The 18,654-nt window shown below is 41.2% G+C and overlaps 1 protein-coding gene across 1 annotated transcript; it reads right to left on the reverse strand.

Annotated features, from left to right (window-relative positions):
- Window positions 1-2,624: 2,624 nt before the first annotated feature.
- Window positions 2,625-15,528, reverse strand: sncb (synuclein, beta). The gene is made up of 6 exons (XM_061726204.1): window positions 15,369-15,528; window positions 14,469-14,602; window positions 10,266-10,295; window positions 9,943-10,028; window positions 4,968-5,051; window positions 2,625-3,477 (listed from the first exon to the last, which is right to left on the reverse strand). Exons 2-6 carry the CDS (start codon window positions 14,587-14,589, stop codon window positions 3,448-3,450), a joined length of 351 nt encoding a protein of 116 aa, XP_061582188.1. The 5' UTR covers window positions 14,590-14,602; window positions 15,369-15,528; the 3' UTR covers window positions 2,625-3,447.
- Window positions 15,529-18,654: the final 3,126 nt, after the last annotated feature.

The following is an 18,654-nucleotide window of genomic DNA, read 5'->3' on the forward strand; positions in this document are numbered from 1 at the left end:
ATAAAAATCCCCCACGTCATTACAAGTGATCCCTGCGAGGGCCTGTGGAGGGAGGGTGAGAACTCTCCTTAAGAGATGATCTCTGACTTGAATTAAGACATCAAAGTGACTGTTTGGTGTATGTCATGTTTGTGTACAGGTGAAAGCCAGTTGAACAGCTCTCGGTGTAAGGAAATCAAGGAGCCCTTACAGTATGATAAAATTCAGGATGATTGTGTTAGACAAAACAGTCCAGGGCACATTGCAGGACAAAAAAAAAAGAGTCATGCACACTCAGTTTTAAGAGAAATGCACTATTTTACAGCGTGAAGTTTCTGCTGTAGCTTCACATGAAACCCAGCAGAGCGTTTCAGCCTGAAGGAGCCTGGAGGAAGCAGAGCCTTGCCTCCCACACAAACAAACGCTTGATAAACACAGGCTTTCAAGCTCATTCCTCCATTCAACCTCGCCGCTTTGAGACACATGTTCCTCTTTGTTTTTCCCCTCGAATGAATCAATGTTTGAGATGAAGGATGTTTGGCCTTTTTCCACATTTTTTAAGAATCTCCCTGTTGTAACGGTCTGCCGTGAGCCTGGTCAGAACACCGTGTACTGGCAGGAGTAGGGCTCTCCATCAATTCATAGGCCCCAACCAATCCCAATGCAGCGCTGAGTTCTGTTGCCTAGCAACCGCATTGTGTGATGGAGGGAGGTGTGCTGCCGAGGACCGAGGTAGACAGCTCTGATCACACTCTCATCCGGAGCCACCAGCCTGCCAAAGGCCAATGCTTAAATAATGTGTTGGTAATAATGACGGCGGTGATTCATTGCTGAGTGAGCGCCGCTGCACAAAAACAGGAAGCTTCACAGATACAGCCTTACAGTTACCAACAGTGTTATCTCCACTGCACATGACAGGATAAAACATTTCATGAACCTCAGAGACCAGTTGGTATTTGTTTATTTCCCCAAAATGATCACATATAAAGAAATTTGATATAAAGCAAGAAACACAAATGGAAAATTAAAAAAAAAGACAGTTCATAAAAATTTCTCATGGAATGTTAGCTTTCAGAGATAAATGTACTGCATATGTTTTCTGTCTTTTCGCAGCTTGTTTGATGCAGGCATGCTACCACCGAACACATTTGTTTGCTGGTAATCACACAAGTTGTTTACAGTATTTCAGGTGGAGCTGCTCATTCTTTTCAGTTCATTTGGTTTCCTTTTTCAGTCCAAACTCCTTAATAGTCTCTGTCGCCTTGTCCGCTGCTTTTCCTATAGCAGTCTGAGTCTGTCTGCTGGCTTCTTGAGCAGCTTGAGGGAAGTCAGAACAAAGCAGAAGAGACATATTCAGGAAGTCACGTGCATCATCTCTACCACATTAATGAAGGTTGGTTTTTATGAATATGTTGTCCCCTCACATTTTTTTTTTAGTTAATATTTATTTCGGTCAATCACAAACATAAAAATCAACACATAAGATAACACAGGTTTTTCCCTGGTCAACATTGTGATTATTTTGACCGAAAAAGGTCTGGGCTTGAAGCATAAAGCTTATCTTGCCCACCTTTGCACCACATGCAACCATATGAGCACATTAAATAAGATTTTTGTATTTAGACATACTATTTATTCTATCATCCTCCTCCTCTACCTATTTAGGAGGATTTAATCTTTATAGGAAGCTGAACTTGAGTTTTTATGGTATGCATATACATATTTTTCTCTATGAGGGGGATCACTTCAGCAACAATTTGATTTCAGTCTTTTCAGATATGTCTATTCTGAAAATCTCTAGAACTCTGGAAAAAGTATCTTTAATTTAGTTTTGTTGACGTTTTTCATGTAAATGTTTTGCTTTAACTATCGGTAAGCTTAATTTTGAAGAAAGCATGCAGCTTTTCTTGGCTCTAAAGTTTGCATTATAACAGTATAATGCTTCGTAGGTGGAGGGATGTGTAAGTTACCTGTATTGACTGTGTCTTTGGAGGAGTCTGCCACCTGCTGCACAGCATCTTCAGCTGCCTGCACTGGAAACACGACTTTACTGAGGATTTTTTTGTAACTTTAATTTGTGTGCAAAATCGTTTATGAATGGCCTCAATTGGTGTAACAAAAAAAAGTATTCTCAGTAATACAAGTGTCAATATAAACCCTGTTTAACAAGGAGACTACAATTGCCCAGTGATGGATCTGTACCTGCAGTGTCTGTGACTCCCTTTGCAGCCGAGTGGCTCGTCCCTTTCAGGCTCTCGAAGGACTTCTTGAACGAGGCCATGACTCCTGTCTTTGTCCCTGCAGCTTCCACGGATCCATTTGCCCCGACCGCGGCGGGAGCTGGTGTTTAATACCCCGTTTGAGCCCGACATCCCCCAGACTGCACGTTCCAGGCAGATTAACGTAAACAAAACCCGCTCAAAGAGAGCTGAGCAGACTGGCATTTCCAGTATGATGGCATCCTGCCGAGGGCCAGAGCCTGCTCAGCAGATCTCACACATCCTGCAGCCAAAGCCCCAGACAGGGCTGGGCGAAAAAAAAAAGAGTTAAACATGCATGAGTGGTGCATAATGGAGCAGATACACAATCAGGCCAGAAACAGGAAAAAAAGATTTATAAAAAAGATTTTCTTTTTTTTTTTCCTTTTCAGTTTTTATTTACAGAGGATTTATAGATCTGTCTTAACACATAAACCTTTTATTGACAAGTCCTGCAATTTAAAGCTCATATTGATATGACATCCATAAAGACAGAATATATTAACTTTAACATCTTAAAATCTTCAGTACGCACACAAACACACGCACACACACAAACATGTACACTCTGTCAAGTTCCTAACAGACAGTTTACTGGAATGATTTCACAAGCAACTATAAAGATACAATGTAAAAAACTCTTACTTCAAAAAACAAATCTCAAAAGAAATGCAAAGAGAAAAGAAAGATAGAACAAAACAAAACCCACAAACAGGCATTGTTGACACTTAGGAGGATATTATTATACTCATATCTGCTTGCAACCGGCCATATTGATTTTTTCACTCCCAATGTCTCATTGGAAGATGATGAACATCTATTGCACATTTCTAAATACACGCACACGCACACACACACACACACACACACACACACACACACACACACACACAAGTACAAAGTCACAGGCCCTGGTTCTGGTCTCATTTCGTTGGGAGGGAGTCAAGGAAATGAGACTGAGAGGACAACTCCTACAGCTCAATAAATACCTACACCCAACACATTACATTAATAACATGACATTTACAATATATAATAATAAAAGATTTGTCTCGAAGGAAGAACATTTTCAGTGGGAATGCTTGTCTTTTTGTTGTTTTTTGCAACAGGGATGTAATTGTAATAGTTTCAGCCTTTGTCCTTTATTATCATTAGAAATATTATTGTGCTGCTGGTTGGATGGTGTTTTGATGGGTCGGGGTTGATGTGTTTACGCTTCTGGCTCGTAGTCCTGGCTCTCCTGCGAAAGAGAAGAACAGATCTTAACAGGAGGCTCCAATTTTTAGGCACAGAGGATTAAGATTACTTTTGACATTAAGACTTTAATTGCAGCTTAATTGTACTAAGTTCCGCTTTAATCCACTTTAGAAGACTATATGACACAGAGCCCGGGACATCACATGATAGCTGGCTGCTGAGAGTGATGATGTCACTCCGTCACAGCTGAGCTCCTCTGCTGATTCAGCGTGGGTCTCCATCCAGCAGAGGGCAGCACGTGCCTGCGGGGGCCTCAAGGGCGAGTTATGAGCTCACTCCCTGTATCCTTGTAACCCTGCACATTCCTGCACTACACTCGGTCACCAAAAATGGTAGGAAAAAAAAAAAATGAGAAGAGGACACAGACAGAGACACAAACCCAATGTCTTGTGGTCAAGCTTTAATTCATGTGTTCACAAACTAAGCATGGTGCGGGATTAAACTGATTGCATCTTCATCTTTTCTCTGAGAAGGCTAGGTTAAGTCTGCAGCACTCAAGACTCCATATTTACAGCAATGCAGGGAGACCCTGATGTTACCCACAATGCATGGAGGCACAGAGCGTCATCACCACACCCATTTCAGACCGAGCTCGTACATCGCTGGTGTAGCAGGGGATGGGGGAGGGGAAAGAGATGCAGAAGAGCAGGAGAGAGAGATGGAGGAGAGAGATGGCAGAGGACAAGGATGATCCAGGCTACTGCCACTAGCAAATTTACTTTTAATTTGGCTCTAGTGGTTGTTTTACTTTTACTGATTGATTAAAAAATATTCAGAGTCTGGGAAATAAAATAAAAATCCTCATTTAGTGTACTGAAGCTCAAAGTGATTCGGATTTTAAACCGTTTTTAATCTTGTCTGAGGTTTCTTAGGTTTTTGACTAAATCACTGTGCATAGACTGGTTAAACAATCCATATAAAATGCATTATCTGACATCTTTGTGTATGATCTTATCTTTTTAAAACCAGCTTTCAAAGCCGCCGGTTCGGCACAGTTTGTCTCGCCCCTGAGAGTGAAGTTCTAAAAATAACCACTCCAACCACAGACTCACAGCGTAAAGCAGCCCACACCCCACACTAGGTGCTGGGAGGTGGTGCTCCATTCACCGTTCTCCATGATATGTGTCAATTGACTTATTGAGCCCATTGTTTTCATTTCCAAAGAAAAGAAGAATGACCTCAACGAGAGCTCTAGTGTTTGTGTGGGACGTAAGAGGAGGGCAGGCGTGGAGTGCTATTGAAATGAAATAGAGCTGAAATGTGTAACTACGAGCTTGAGAGGACTGATGAGCCCCCATCTACTGTAAGTGAATGGATCCATCCCAGTCTGCGCTCCACTACTGTGGAGAGGGCTTTTACATAACATATATAAAATCTATCTGCTGCACGTTCATTGTTTCACGTTAACACTGTGACATGGGACACCTTCGAGAGCGGAGACATTTATAGGCTGGTGTCATGTGGGCCGATTACCTGCTGGGTTTCATCATATGTCTCCCCTTCTGGCTGCATCCCCTCTCCCTGGCCCTCCATGGCTTCCTGCCCATACTCCTCGGGCTACAGAGAAGGAGACAGGGAGACCGAGAAATGAGGGGAGGAAAGATTCACTCAAACACATTTAATTATGCATTAGGCTTTCGACTTGTTTGTCTTGTCTGGTCCAGTGTGCAAAGAGCAGACCTATGCCTGGAGAGGACTGAAGAAACTGAAAAGCCCATGTCAAGCTGTGTACTGGTGATTGGTTTAAGGAAAAAAACATTGAAATCAGTTGGATTCAGTTGGAAATTGATTGTGGCGATTGTGACGTTTCTGTAGGTGAAGCGTTGTGGTCTAGTGACGAACAATCGGAAACTTTGTGTAGCTGCTGTTTGAGACAGCTCGGCATAAACCTTTGTGGCTGTTGACTAAAGCCTGGGATATACTTGCAGTTCAGAACGCGTACGCATCATGGCCGCCACGCGTATCCTGCGTTCATTTGACGCGTCAACATGCACGTTCTCAAAAAGACACTGAACGCGTACGCGACCTGCAGTTCTGGCCGGGGGGGGCCCGCGTGAAATTTTTGGGTTTTTCAGGTCGGATCGGGTGTCTATATGCGCAATTTTAACTCTCCAATTAGCAAAATACTGGATACCTTCCCCTGCCTCAACATCATCTCTTGCCTCGACGCGGGGCCCCACGGCTGCTTGAGACCCGGTCGGATCGGTGATTTTTCTAACAAATTTATCAAACGAGCTTTTCAGAGAGGCATTAAACTCTTCCATTTTCTTTAATTTTTTTCTTTTTTCATTCCCTGATGAAAATTTGGGAATCTGTCTCGTTCTCTTGACATTGTGTGACAGTTTGTTCCACACTCCACCAGTCTGGATCAGAGCACCTTGTGTCTGCGCTTGGTCTGACGCAGTTGTATTGAACAACAGACACGCGCATCATTGCACATATATTTATTGATATGCACAGACTAGTACACATTTAGGTCTGTAATGGAACGTGACTGTTGACATTTTTTAAGGGAAAAAAGGGAAAAAAAAAAAAAAAAAAAACGGCCCATAGCGCGAGGCCCCTTGGGGCGCGAGGCCCCTTGGGGCGCGAGGCCCCTTGGGGCGCGAGGCCCCGTGCGGTCGCACGGTTCGCACACCCCTTGCGGCGGCCCTGGCTGCTACTACTACTAAACATTTAATCACTTTTCCAACTGTTGCTCTGCCTACTGCCCCCTATCGGTCACCGCCGGTACAACGCGCTCTCCTCGCGTACTACGCGAGGGACGTTGCGCTTGGTGGTGCACGCGAATGGACGTGAACGGACGCGAACGCGAGCACCAACAGCAAGTATATCCCAAGCTTTATTGAGCCTCTTTGACTTTTTGTTTAGCAGCAAATTGGATTCACATTTCAATACAAATTAATTGCTGAAGGGTCATAAAACTCCACTCAGCCTTAGCTGTTGGTTACTCGTGCTGCGCTCTCGCCCGTTCACTGGTGTCTGAGTGCGTTAGCAGGCAGGAGATAACACTTCAGCTACAAGCTGTGACTGTTGTTCAAAAACTGTGATTAAAATGTGTTGTTGAGTAATCAGATCGTAATTGCTCTGTGAAAGAAAAAGAAACAGTTTAGGTTGGCAAAAACTAGGATTATAAGAAGTTCAATACCAATACTACATTAATCTGTTAGCAGGTCATTGATCTTTAATTCCTTGGACAGCAAAGGAAAAAAAAAAATCAACACAACAACAACAAGCTCTGGTATATTCTATATACACACACCAGATCAGATGGTGATGCTCCTCTGCATGACTTTTACTAAGAAAAGGTGTGGAAATGTCCAGACTTATCCTCTCATGCTTGAGGCAGCGATGGCAATCCAATAACTTTGTGCCCCAAAGTTGTAGCCGAACCGACAAAGGGCTTTAAACATTCAGCATCTCCTTTTGTGAGCTCTCTGAGGAGGTCACGCTGCAGCTACTAGCGTGAGCCCTGAAAACAAAGCCAGTGGGTCGCCAGTCATTTATTTTTAAATCCTGCACTAATCAAGTCAGTTAGGTCACAGAAGAACAGGCTGTAATCCTGCGTGTTGTATCAAGCCAGTGTTATTGCTGTAAACTCGCCAACAAGATTAGCATGGCCTTCAGGGGGCCACGTTGGGATAAAAGGGCAAAGACATGCCTAATCAGATGTATCATTGTCTGAGGGAAAGTGGACGTGGAAACGACTGGATGCTGGATTAGAGCAGATGGGAAAGACGAGTCCGATTGGTCACACATTTGTTCGTGCTGTAGTACAAGTGTCAATATGCTAAATCATGGTTTAAAAGTTTTTAAAGTTATTGAATTTGCTTTATAGTTGAATGTGGAAGATTATGAAGGACCTTCTTTTGCTAGCAGAACAGCTCAGACCCCTCACGGCATGAAGTCTGCATGTCTCAGGCTCAGTCTTTATAGAGATCACAGGAATTTAGAGCCGGAGCCGCCCTCTTCTAAGACCTTTCCATGTTCCTCCAACTCCTCTAAGCTATTTTTTGGCGTGTGTTATAGCGCACTAACCTGCTGAAATAGCCCATCATTCTGCTGCGGCTCTGTGCTCTGCAGCAACATATAAGCAGGTGGTAACGTTCACATAAATACCCGGATGTAAAGTTCCTAAACAATCCACTTCCCAGAGCAGATGGAGGAGAAGGAGATTCATCAAACCAGGTCACCTGCTCCTACATGATCTACATCTCTCCTGCAACGGACGCTGCTTATGGTGAATGGGAGTCGCAGCAGACAGTCTGGCTGGATGATACTGTAGCTACACGGACCTCTCCAGCATTAAAATGTCCTCCGACCTCTACTAGTTAGGCAGCAAAAGCCACGCAGGCCAGCATTTACTCTCCACATACATTAATGAGGCCGGGTTAGGCTACTCATTATATGTCAACACCTCAGCCAGATAGCGAAAGATGTGAAATCAATGTTGAATTATGGTCAAAAAGGGAGATTTTTGGTTAAGGTTGACGATTGATAGTGGATCAACCATCAATCAATTCTAATGCCAACGTGTAATAAATATTGAATCGACGTATTCCGTTTGTCGCGGACCAGGCTTCAACATAGATTTAATGTTTCTGCCTAACCATATTTCAATTTTGATTCACTCATATTTTGCTATCAGGGCATCGATCATCCTTTCTCGGACCATTTTAGAAGGTGCTAAATGATGTATACTGAAAAAACCCACCAGACGAGTTGTGTTACAAATGCTCTGACCTGGCGATACGTCAAAGATGCTCACATTCTTGAATTTGCTCTTTATTTTATTTATTCCAACGAGGGCTGGGCGATATATCGAGATTTTAATATATATGGTATATTTTCAAACGCGATATGGTACGAGACAATATCGTTTATATCGATTAAAAAAAAAATATATATATATATGATTTTGATATAGCTTATTTTGTGATAAATTGACTTGAATGTTTTATTTGAGATTTGCACAAATATTTTGTTATTTGCACAACTGTCAGCCTCAGTGGAAAAGTCTGCTTGTTACTGTCTACATTGTATTAATTGCACAGTGTATTTTAATTTAATTGTTATGCAGGAAAGGGATATTTGTTTTATTTTATTCAAGAAGCATTTTATTCTATATATGCAGGCAGTTTATTTTTATTTCATTTGTTTTATACATTTTGATATTGTGCAGACCTCTGTTAATAAAGGTACCTGTGTGACATTTGGCACGAGGCTTTGTATTAAAACTGACTGTTTTTTTAAGGGTTTGCCTCAGAAAAAATGAAGCTAACAGAGATGCTATGCTATAATGCTTTGGGTGAAACCCCAATTATGTCACAGAAAAAATATCGATATATATTGAGTATCGCCATTCAGCTAGAAAATATCGAGATATGACTTTTGGTCCATATCGCCCAGCCCTAATTCCAACACAAGACTATTAAAGACAAGTTGTTCCATTCTTTCCAAATACATAGCTGTTAATGCGTTTCTGCAGGCCAGAGTCAAACAGTGTAGATGAACGACTGGAATGAGTGATTTTATTGGACTGTACTTCTACATGCCTATTAAAGCACACTGTCAGATTTACTAGATTAGCCACTTGGTGGAGACAGTCCAACTCTGATGGGCGAGGGCTTAGGACAGGATAAGGACCTGTCACTGATTTACTGACAGTCCGAGAGAGATTCCAGCTTGCTGCAAACCCATGACTCATTCATTAAAGGAAAAGTGCACAACACAGGACACAGGAGAACCCAGTCTATTTATGAGCATCTGTATCTGCGCTTGGTTCCGATGGACGTCACACGAGATGCCAACCTTCGCTCATCCAATCATTTTGCTCTGAACACTGTGTGGCCTTATTTTGCGTAGATGTTATCTGGAGGTCGTCCAATATGGGTTTTCCTGTGGCCGATGCCGATTATTAAAAAAAACCATGGCTTTATGCCTGCTCACTAAATCTCGCTCTGTAACAACCACAAGCCGTTCGTGCTTTAATGAGCACAACTTTGAGCATGCTGCCAAGCTTAAAAGAACACAGGTTTGTTTTTCCTTTTCTCAAGTATGTGATAAATATACTGCAGCACTGTTTTTTCTGGCGACAGGAAACGTTGCAGAAAATAAGGGGGGGCTGTAATTACAGGTGATCAATGTGGCAATCCTACACAATGGATAGTCTTAATGTGGCATATGATCCGCTTTATAGACAATATCTGTCAACAAATAAATATGCAATTTTTTACACAGAGAAATATTGTGTATGATCCCTTTGAGGATAACATAACTACCGTAAGAAGATGGAGAGGCATGGTAGTTGAGTCTTCAGGCAAAGTGAAAGGCTTTGTATAGTGAACTGTTGTGATTTTACATCCTAGACAGGAGGTCCGACCTAAAGGTTCGGGCTAACTGCTGGCCAGATGTGTGAGCCCTGACTGCAGCGATGCACAGCACTTACGTTCATGTCGGCCGGGAACTCGTCCTTCTTTACCAGGCCGGTAGCAGCGACAATGTTCCCCACGGCTCCGTGGGTCTTCTCAGCCACTGCAGACACAGAAATGTAACACGATATAAACTTCTGCAGAGAAATTACAAGCACGATGACTGGCCTGTTGTGTTTTTCCCAGAACCGATTGAAGTATTGTGCACGCAAACCCCTTTCAGCAACCCTCCCGACTGCCATAAGATTTCCAGTACAGAAGTTTTTTTTGCAGCTAACTGAGCTTTTACTGCGGTAACATGTCAAAATGTTAAGATGTGAGAAGCAGCTGGAGAACTCACCTGTTCCCACGCTGTCCTTTGCCTTTGTACCTGAGTTAAGAAAAAAAAAGAAATGTAATCAGGAAAATGTAGGATTTTTCTTGTAAAGCATGAGATATTTTGCATTTGGAAATCTGATTTTGTGTTTGTGCAAATAGTGAAACTTGACTCCCACATTAAGACTGAAACACTACCACTGTTTATTTTCAGCGGACTGAACGAGGGCCTTTGCAGTGTGAATGATGATTCCTTGTCGATTTTTACATCCAGAAAACGCTGATGTGGCAAACCGCCATATTAATTCAAATTTCCAGCCTCTTACTCAGAGCTACTCTACTGATGGCTGTAAAATGTAACAACCTTGATCACATTTTAAGTGTCACCACCAGCCACTTGGCTTTAAAGTAAGTTAACAGTATCGTTTTAATGCATTTATCAATGATTTCTTGAGGTACTGGAGAATAATCAGCCCTGTGGGTTTCTCTTTCCTATTACTGTCACTGTTATCCAATTTAGTTGCAGGTTTAAACTACAACCAAAGGTATTATTCAGGTCTCTGACCTTTAGATGATCTCATACATCTACTTAGTAGTCCATCAAGCTAGTGGGACAAACTACCGAATGTTTACTCGTACAGATCACTCAGGCCCTGACATCCTCTCCGGTGTGCTGCGTTATCGGCCCCTGAGGGTCTTTAAAAGTCAAGTGGTGAAAGATGACATTAAGAGATGAAGACCAGAACTCTCTTTACTAAAACTGAACCTCAAAGGAAAAAAAAGAAATGCCACTATTTGACCACTGGTTTTGTGAAATGCAGCCGCTGAACAATCCCACTACACCGCGCATGCGCCTATTCAATTAATATAAATAGACAAAATGTTTACAGACATAAATCTCAAACGACCATAAGATTAGACAAAATGCTACGAGCACGAAGGTTGATTTGTGTCTTTATTATTACATTTTTTTTTTGCTTCAATCAAAAAAAAGTTGAATAATAAAAGCCTTCACTTCAATTTAAAAAAGCACTTCCAATCAAATAATAAAAGTGTTAGAATGCAAAAAAACAGTTGAACACTGCTTTTCATTGAAAAGTTTTTTTTTTCGATTGAATAATAAAGACATAAATCTACATTTTCTGGTGATGAACAAAACTAGAGACTGGTGTATTTTTGAATACTTTCTTAAAAAATAGTATCAAAGTTGAGAAAGCACCCCCTTCTGAGCAAAGGAGGGGACACTGAGCCCTGCTGTTTATTGCTTCAGTGCCAACAAAAGGTAAATCCCCCCCCTAACTGCTATGACACTAACCAAAGGTTCAAACATATCTGCCGGAGGAATCAACACAGCAGACAGCTGCTGATTTTGAATCGAGAACTGAATTGTGGTTGTGTTTTATCTCTTTGGAAATTGCAGGTATACGGCCTCGGTTCTGGCCAGTCAGCTCATACACGGGGGTGGGCCAGTTGTGGGGAAAATGCAAGAAAATTTGTACTTGTACAGTATATGACCAATTTTTGCAGTCAGATTTTGACACAAACCTGAAAACTAAAGAGAGTAGTGGCAGACTAAGTGGTTGAATCTGATACAGTCTGTCTGGATTATGGACGTGAGCTACTTTTCAATGTTGCATGGTAACTAGAGGCTACCGTTTCTCAGTATCAGCAACATTACCCATAAACCTACCACGTGAATCTGCAATTACCACAGAAGGACTGTCACAACGCTTTGTTCACCCTGACAAACAATCCCCTTTCTTGTGCACCTAAAGCAAAAAAAGCTCAGTTTGTCCTTTACAGATACAACAAAGGCGTCAACAAGGGACGACCCAAAGCATCTGTGTCACCGACCCTCAAACGCTGATGCACGTGTGTGTCTGCTGTAACTGAGACAACAGCCATGTGATTGAAGCAGGTTACTCTGATAGTATTCCTTCAAGATTTAACTATTTCAGCCAGGGTAGGACAGAGCTGCTTCAGTAAGACCGATGGCTGCAGTTTCACAAAACCAAAAGCATTGCACTGTTAATATTATCCACCAAGTCGAAGTGGGGTGAACAGATTTCTAGGAATCAACCTATTTGTTGAACATGAAGTGACACCCTGTGTCTCTCTGCCTCTCTCAGTCCGCCTGAGAGCCAGGTGGGTGGTCTCCGGCATCCGCAGCTGTCAAAAGGTGGGCCACAACCCTATCAGATCACTGTTCCCCCTCCTCCAAGAGAAGCCTGCAAGCATAACTTACACAGCTTTCTAGGGCACCAGCACGCTCGACAGCAGTGACAGAGAAGCCATGGAAATTTGCCCTTCCTTCCTGTGTAGCGTGGACAAGATGGAAGTGAGCCTGCCTTACGTTTTGATTACAGCTGGCCTGTGTTGGAGACTTGATGATGGATGACAGCGACACCGCGGTAAACACGATGGCTAATGGGATTCTATCTATAACATGACGTGTCTGACAATTTCTGCTGGAATACCAATTGTCCTGTGAATTCAACCAGACCTCGCCGTGCAGAGCCGGCGCTACGAGCTGGTGAATACGGAGGAACCTAGACTTGTCACTGGAAATCAGGGACTTCAGGGATTCACTTAACAACTTTGAAAATCCTGTTAACTCCCTGCAAATGTGTTCCAGTTCCTCTGAGTAAAAGATATAGGCTTCTATGATGTGTATCATAATGCTTTACGAGTTAAAACTGTATTTAAATCGAGCATCATCGTTAACATCATCAACATCGTTGATGATGGATTAATAGTACTAGTCATTTTTCAAGGGAAAAAAAAGGAAGTTTAACATCACCTGGTACGACGGAGTATTAGGGCCAAACAAAAAAACAAAAAAAGGAAATTACGAGAATAAAGTCATAATGTAATGAGAATAAAGTCGTAAAATTACGAGAATAAAGTCATAATATTACGAGAATAAAGTCGTAAAATTACGAGAATAAAGTCATAATATTACGAAAATAAATTCGTAATATATTATAAATATATAAATATAACTTCACAAGATGCTCAATATTCCTCATTTTAACACAGGGAGAAGAAGCTCTTCCTGTTAGAGTTCTCATAAATTATATTCTCATAATATTACGACTTTATTCTCGCAACATTACGACTTTATTCTCGTAATGTTACGACTTTATTCTCGTAATTTTACGACTTTATTCTCGTAATATTACGACTTTATTCTCATAATATTACGACTTTATTCTATTACGACTTTATTCTCGCAACATTACGACTTTATTCTCGTAATTTTACGACTTTATTCTCATATTATTATGACTTTATTCTCGTAATTTCCATTTTTTTTGGTCTTAGTTTGGCCCTAATACTCCGTCGTAACCTGGTGTATTTCACATGCTATAAAATGAGCGGATTTGCTTTTTTTCTTTTGTAACCGTAGATCACAATAAATCTTTGGGTTTAGGAGTGCTGCGTGAATAAAACAAGCATTATGAAGACATTTGTCTAGGTTTCTTATTTTATTAACCTAAAATAACGTTACACAAAATGATCTTTAGATAACAGAAGCTGAAAATGACTGATGTGTAACCTTTGACACCTTAACGCTAAACAGCACAAAATAGTTCTTTAAAATATAATGTGGTTACAAATTTGACACGATCCCAGCAATGCTGATGGTTAAATTATGCATTGCTCCGCCCCCGTGGACGGCGTACCCGTATCCGCTCAGAATCAGCCGGCACTGCCCAGGACCCAGTAGGCTGTTTGAGTCCAGCAGGTGAGCGCGAGCTCAGGCTGTTTCACAGTCTGCTTCTGTCCAAAGAGCAGACATAAGGCCAGAGCTGCTCCTGGGATCCTGCTGCCCCACCCCACCCCGCCCCACCCCACCCCACCCCACCCCCATCTCCATCTCCTGCCTGTAACACGAGCAAGAGGGCACAAGGACAGATTCCTCATGTCACATAATTTATGTCATAGCCAGTACTTAACCTTGTGCATTATTTGCTACTCTAACATCGCTTGGCTGTCCACTGCCGGAAATTTGCTTTCACCTGAGTAACAAGACGGTAAGAAGGAGATATACTACATTGCAGTCAGTGAAGGACCTTAGTCCTCAGTAAAAGAACCTTAAAACTGTCCTTTCTTGCTGAAACTTGTTTTTGCATCTGCAGAAAAGACTAAGGACAGGACTTGGGAATGATTTGATGATTTTTGTGTAAATGATGTGCAAACAGGCAGAGATTTGTGGCCGCCTTACCTACGAACATAACTCCTTCCTTGGTCTTTTCAGCTGCAACCGCAACTCCTTCCTTGGTCTTCTCTGCGGCCACAGCCATCCCTTCTTTCGCTTTAGACAAACCCTTCATGAACACATCCATCTTGGCCGAGTTACTGTGGAGAGATGGGAGCATATGGACTGTCAGTGACAGTTACTCCCCTTGCCACACATGTGGTTTGGAGCTCATTATATGCACCGTTGAATTGTCATGAGGACCTAAATAATGTATATGCTGTCTATTCTTATGGACCTTCATGAATTCCAGTCCAACATTAGAGCAAAGGGTGTGATGGGAGAAGGTGGTACCGCCTCCTTTTGGTAGATCGTGACTGCTGCAGACCAGCCATCAGGCTGTAGTAAAAAACCTTCAGCTCACTCATGCATTCACTCCTCCTTTCACGTCCTCGTAAATGCATGAAATATTCAAAGGCCAAAAGACTTCAATGAAACGCTCCTTCGTGGGGGCAGGCAGTCATTAATTATTGCACGCGTGTGAGCTATTCTCGATGAAAACTATAGGTGATGGGACTGCGAGTGGCTTTTTTTCCCCGTTTTAAGGGATATATTACACTAGAGTGTGGATTTTATGTCGTGTGTGTAGGGTGGGGGTGTGGGTTACGGTGTGATATCAGCAGGGACATCAAATTACGTGGGAACAGGCTGTCCACATGCTGGGGAAATGAGAATATTCCTGAGCTTGGAGTCCCATGCAACATCCAGCATCCATATGCAGCGATTTATTACACGATGCCGCCACGTCCGCCTCAATGAACGACGACGCTGTCAGGCATGGTGCCTGCACGGCGCTGCTGCCCCTCACACATCCTTACGATTAACAGTCACAAAAGGCGTGAAAGTGAGGAAAAAAAGCGTCCTTACCTCTTTACAAACAGTCTTCGACTTGTCCCCGTGTGATCTGGTCGCGCACTCAAGTCAAAAGTATGGTCTAAGCAGGAGATGTGTGGAGATGCTGGGGATAGGTGGGCCTGGCACGGTCAGATCTCCAGTGAGAGGGACGGCCCCTTCACGGTGCGGCTGAGGATATCACGTCCTCCCCTCCTCCTCCTCCTCCCCTCCTCTCCTCTAACGCCCTCCCCCTTTCCACGATACCCGCTTCCTTTAGTATTATAGTCCGTGGGCCAGAGCCCAACATTTCACTTGTATTGTCAGTACCACTCAAGGTGACTTAATTATGATTTTTGAAAAGATCCATGTCTATAGATAATATTTTGGTATGATAACCCTTCCTGAGTGGCAGCTGTATCATAGTTATCAGCTCATGAAGTTACCCACCCCCTTCAGAAAATTACATTTTAGATGCTGGTGAATATCCTGGTTTAGACCCATATACACAGTACTCGAGTTGATGGGGGATGAGGGGGGATGGCATCCCCCCTGAAATAAAAATGGTCAAAATCATCCCCCCTGTAAAACTGCCATCCCTTATGTCATTTCATCAATGAATGTGGTTTTACTGCTATTTCAACATTTAGAGTCATCACCAGAAAAATAACACCAGAAAAATAACTTATTTGACAATTTTCACCTGTTTTAAGTAAATTTTCACTTGAAATAAGTAGAAAAATCTGCCAGTGGGACAAGATTTATCTTCTCATTACAAGCAAAAAAATCTTGTTCCATTGGCAGATTTTTCTACTTATTTCAAGTGAAAATCTACTTGAAACTTGTTTTTTTTTTCAAGTGATGAGTCTTGTTTTAAGTGTAATAAGAATTTTTACTAAAATGAGACATTTTAACTAGAAATATGACAAATATTCTTATTTTGAGTTTTTGCAGTGATCCATTTTACTTATCCTGTGAAGGACAGAATCATATTGATAAGTTCAGAAAACTGTTTTTTATTGTTGTGTTTTGATGTATTTGATGTAAGCCCCGTGGATATTTAAAGCTTTCAGAAGGCTGCATTTAACTGCTGCTATGTCATTCCTGCAGTATTTCTGCAGGTGTTTTGGTCAGTGCTATTATTTGTAATATATTATATTATTTGTAATCAGCACAAATTATCTGTCCCCATATGGTAAAATCCACCATCCCCCTGATTTTTTTTTTTACAACTCGAGTACTGCATATACAGGATATCTGTCAATGTTTCCCAATATTATCTTTGGTATCATTTTAAAGGGGACCGTTAAAGCATTCATTCAAGCTAAGATGTGAATCTTTCTGACCAACATAGAGGTCACTGCAGCTCTTTAAACTATAAACAACACACATTTTTACACAATTTTCGCCTAAATGATATACTATCTTTTAGCCCTGTGTCATCTAGGAACAACAGAGACACAACATACAAAAACTGAAATACTCACAGGACCATAAGGATTCAGGAAATGTATAATATACCACTACCATATCATTGTTACAGGTCATTGTGAGCCTTAAACTAGAAGAGCACCATTAGGCTCCTATGAAACTATAACTATAACTATAACTATAACTATGCCACTAGGCTAATGTCACAAACTGGTCTTTATCATGCAAATACAGGATGGTACAGCTGCCACTCAGGAAGGGTTATCATACCAAAATATCATCTATAGACATGGATCTTTTCAAAAATTATAAGCAAGTTTTGTCACCTTGAGTGGTACTGATAGCTGGTCTGGCCCATGGACCATTAGGGTTGCCAACTTCCTGTAAAATAAATAAGGGACACCTCATCGGCAGGGCCGACCAACCCAATTGCCTTCACCCTTCCTGGCGTGGGGCATTTTTTTAGCCCCTTTTTTTGTGAGTGAAACGATTTTTTTAACTATTTGACTCAAACCTGAATTGAATTAGATGCATATTTTTGAATGCCATGAACACATGGAAACATATACAGTACTTGGTAACAAGCTCATTAGTTACACAAGATACCACCCATACTTTCAAAAACTAAACCAAAAACAAATGTATCAGTTGATTAAAATTAAAACAATAACACAATTTCAGGGGAGTGAAATTATTTTTTTAACGAGTTGACTCGAACCTGAATTGAATTAGATGCCTAATTTCTGAATGCAAATTATTATCCAGCAATTCACTTTAATACAAAATAACAAAATTAACTGAATAAAATAAGTATCTTTAACTTAACTTAACTTAAAATTGTATAAATTAATATAAAACAATAGAAAGAAAGCAGAACATTGATTCTGTAATCGTGCACATTTTTTAGTGCAATAACAAAAGTGCAAACAGAAAGTCTGTAGAAAGCTTGTAAACATATTTTTGCCTCAAAGGCCATGATTGTAGGCTACAGTTGTAGTAAAACAGAAGAAAATAACTTATGAACTCAACAGCTCAATGACATTTTCCATTGGCATTTTATGACTATTTTTTGACTCTCACAGTAATACGGGACAAAGTGCGTCCCTTTTCAGCTCCATACGGGACGCATGCTTTAGTTTATAAATACGGGACGATTCCGTTTTTCAAGGGACAGTTGGCAACCCTATTTAGTATTGATCCTTTCCTCACATGTAGCAGCAAAGAAAATCAGTGTGGCTGTTGGGTCTAATTATCGTGATCATAATCCCCAAACTACCGTTTGGGAAATGTTATTTAATAAAACGATGCTCGAATTACCTTTTCTTTAAGTTAGGGAGTATTTCTTGTGGACTCTATTTTGGATATACATGTTTGAAATACGTAAGTGTCAAGTGTAAAGAAAAGCATCATGTATGTTTTACTGAAACCTCAACATGAGTGGATAGCTTAGCTGTTAAAACATTGTTTTTTTTTCCCTGTTTTTAACTCAGAAATGTAACAGTTTATGCAAATTTGAGTTACTAAACTTGTAGGGCAACTTTAACTGTCCATGTCAGCCCCATTAACACTTATCATGGGGGTAGAGAATAGCTGTCCCACCAGCCCAACCGAGGACCAGTATTACATTTTAAGACAGATTTAGAACAAATCTAAAATATCTATCTGTCAACCACTTACAAACTACAATTATGTGCTCATAGCACGATAGGTCTATCTTTGTTTACACTGTGCTGTGGACATTCCTATGTGTGTAATTCCTATAATAGAGTCTAAATGAAAACACAAAGGGGAATTAAAGCACATTTATTTATTTTAAATATTTTCAATTTATATACCCATTGGCATGTTTCTGTATCTCATCTTTAGGAAAGTAAATTTAGTTTCCCATTTT

This window comes from Cololabis saira, chromosome 7 (assembly GCF_033807715.1).
Source record: "Cololabis saira isolate AMF1-May2022 chromosome 7, fColSai1.1, whole genome shotgun sequence".
Taxonomy (NCBI): domain Eukaryota; kingdom Metazoa; phylum Chordata; class Actinopteri; order Beloniformes; family Belonidae; genus Cololabis; species Cololabis saira.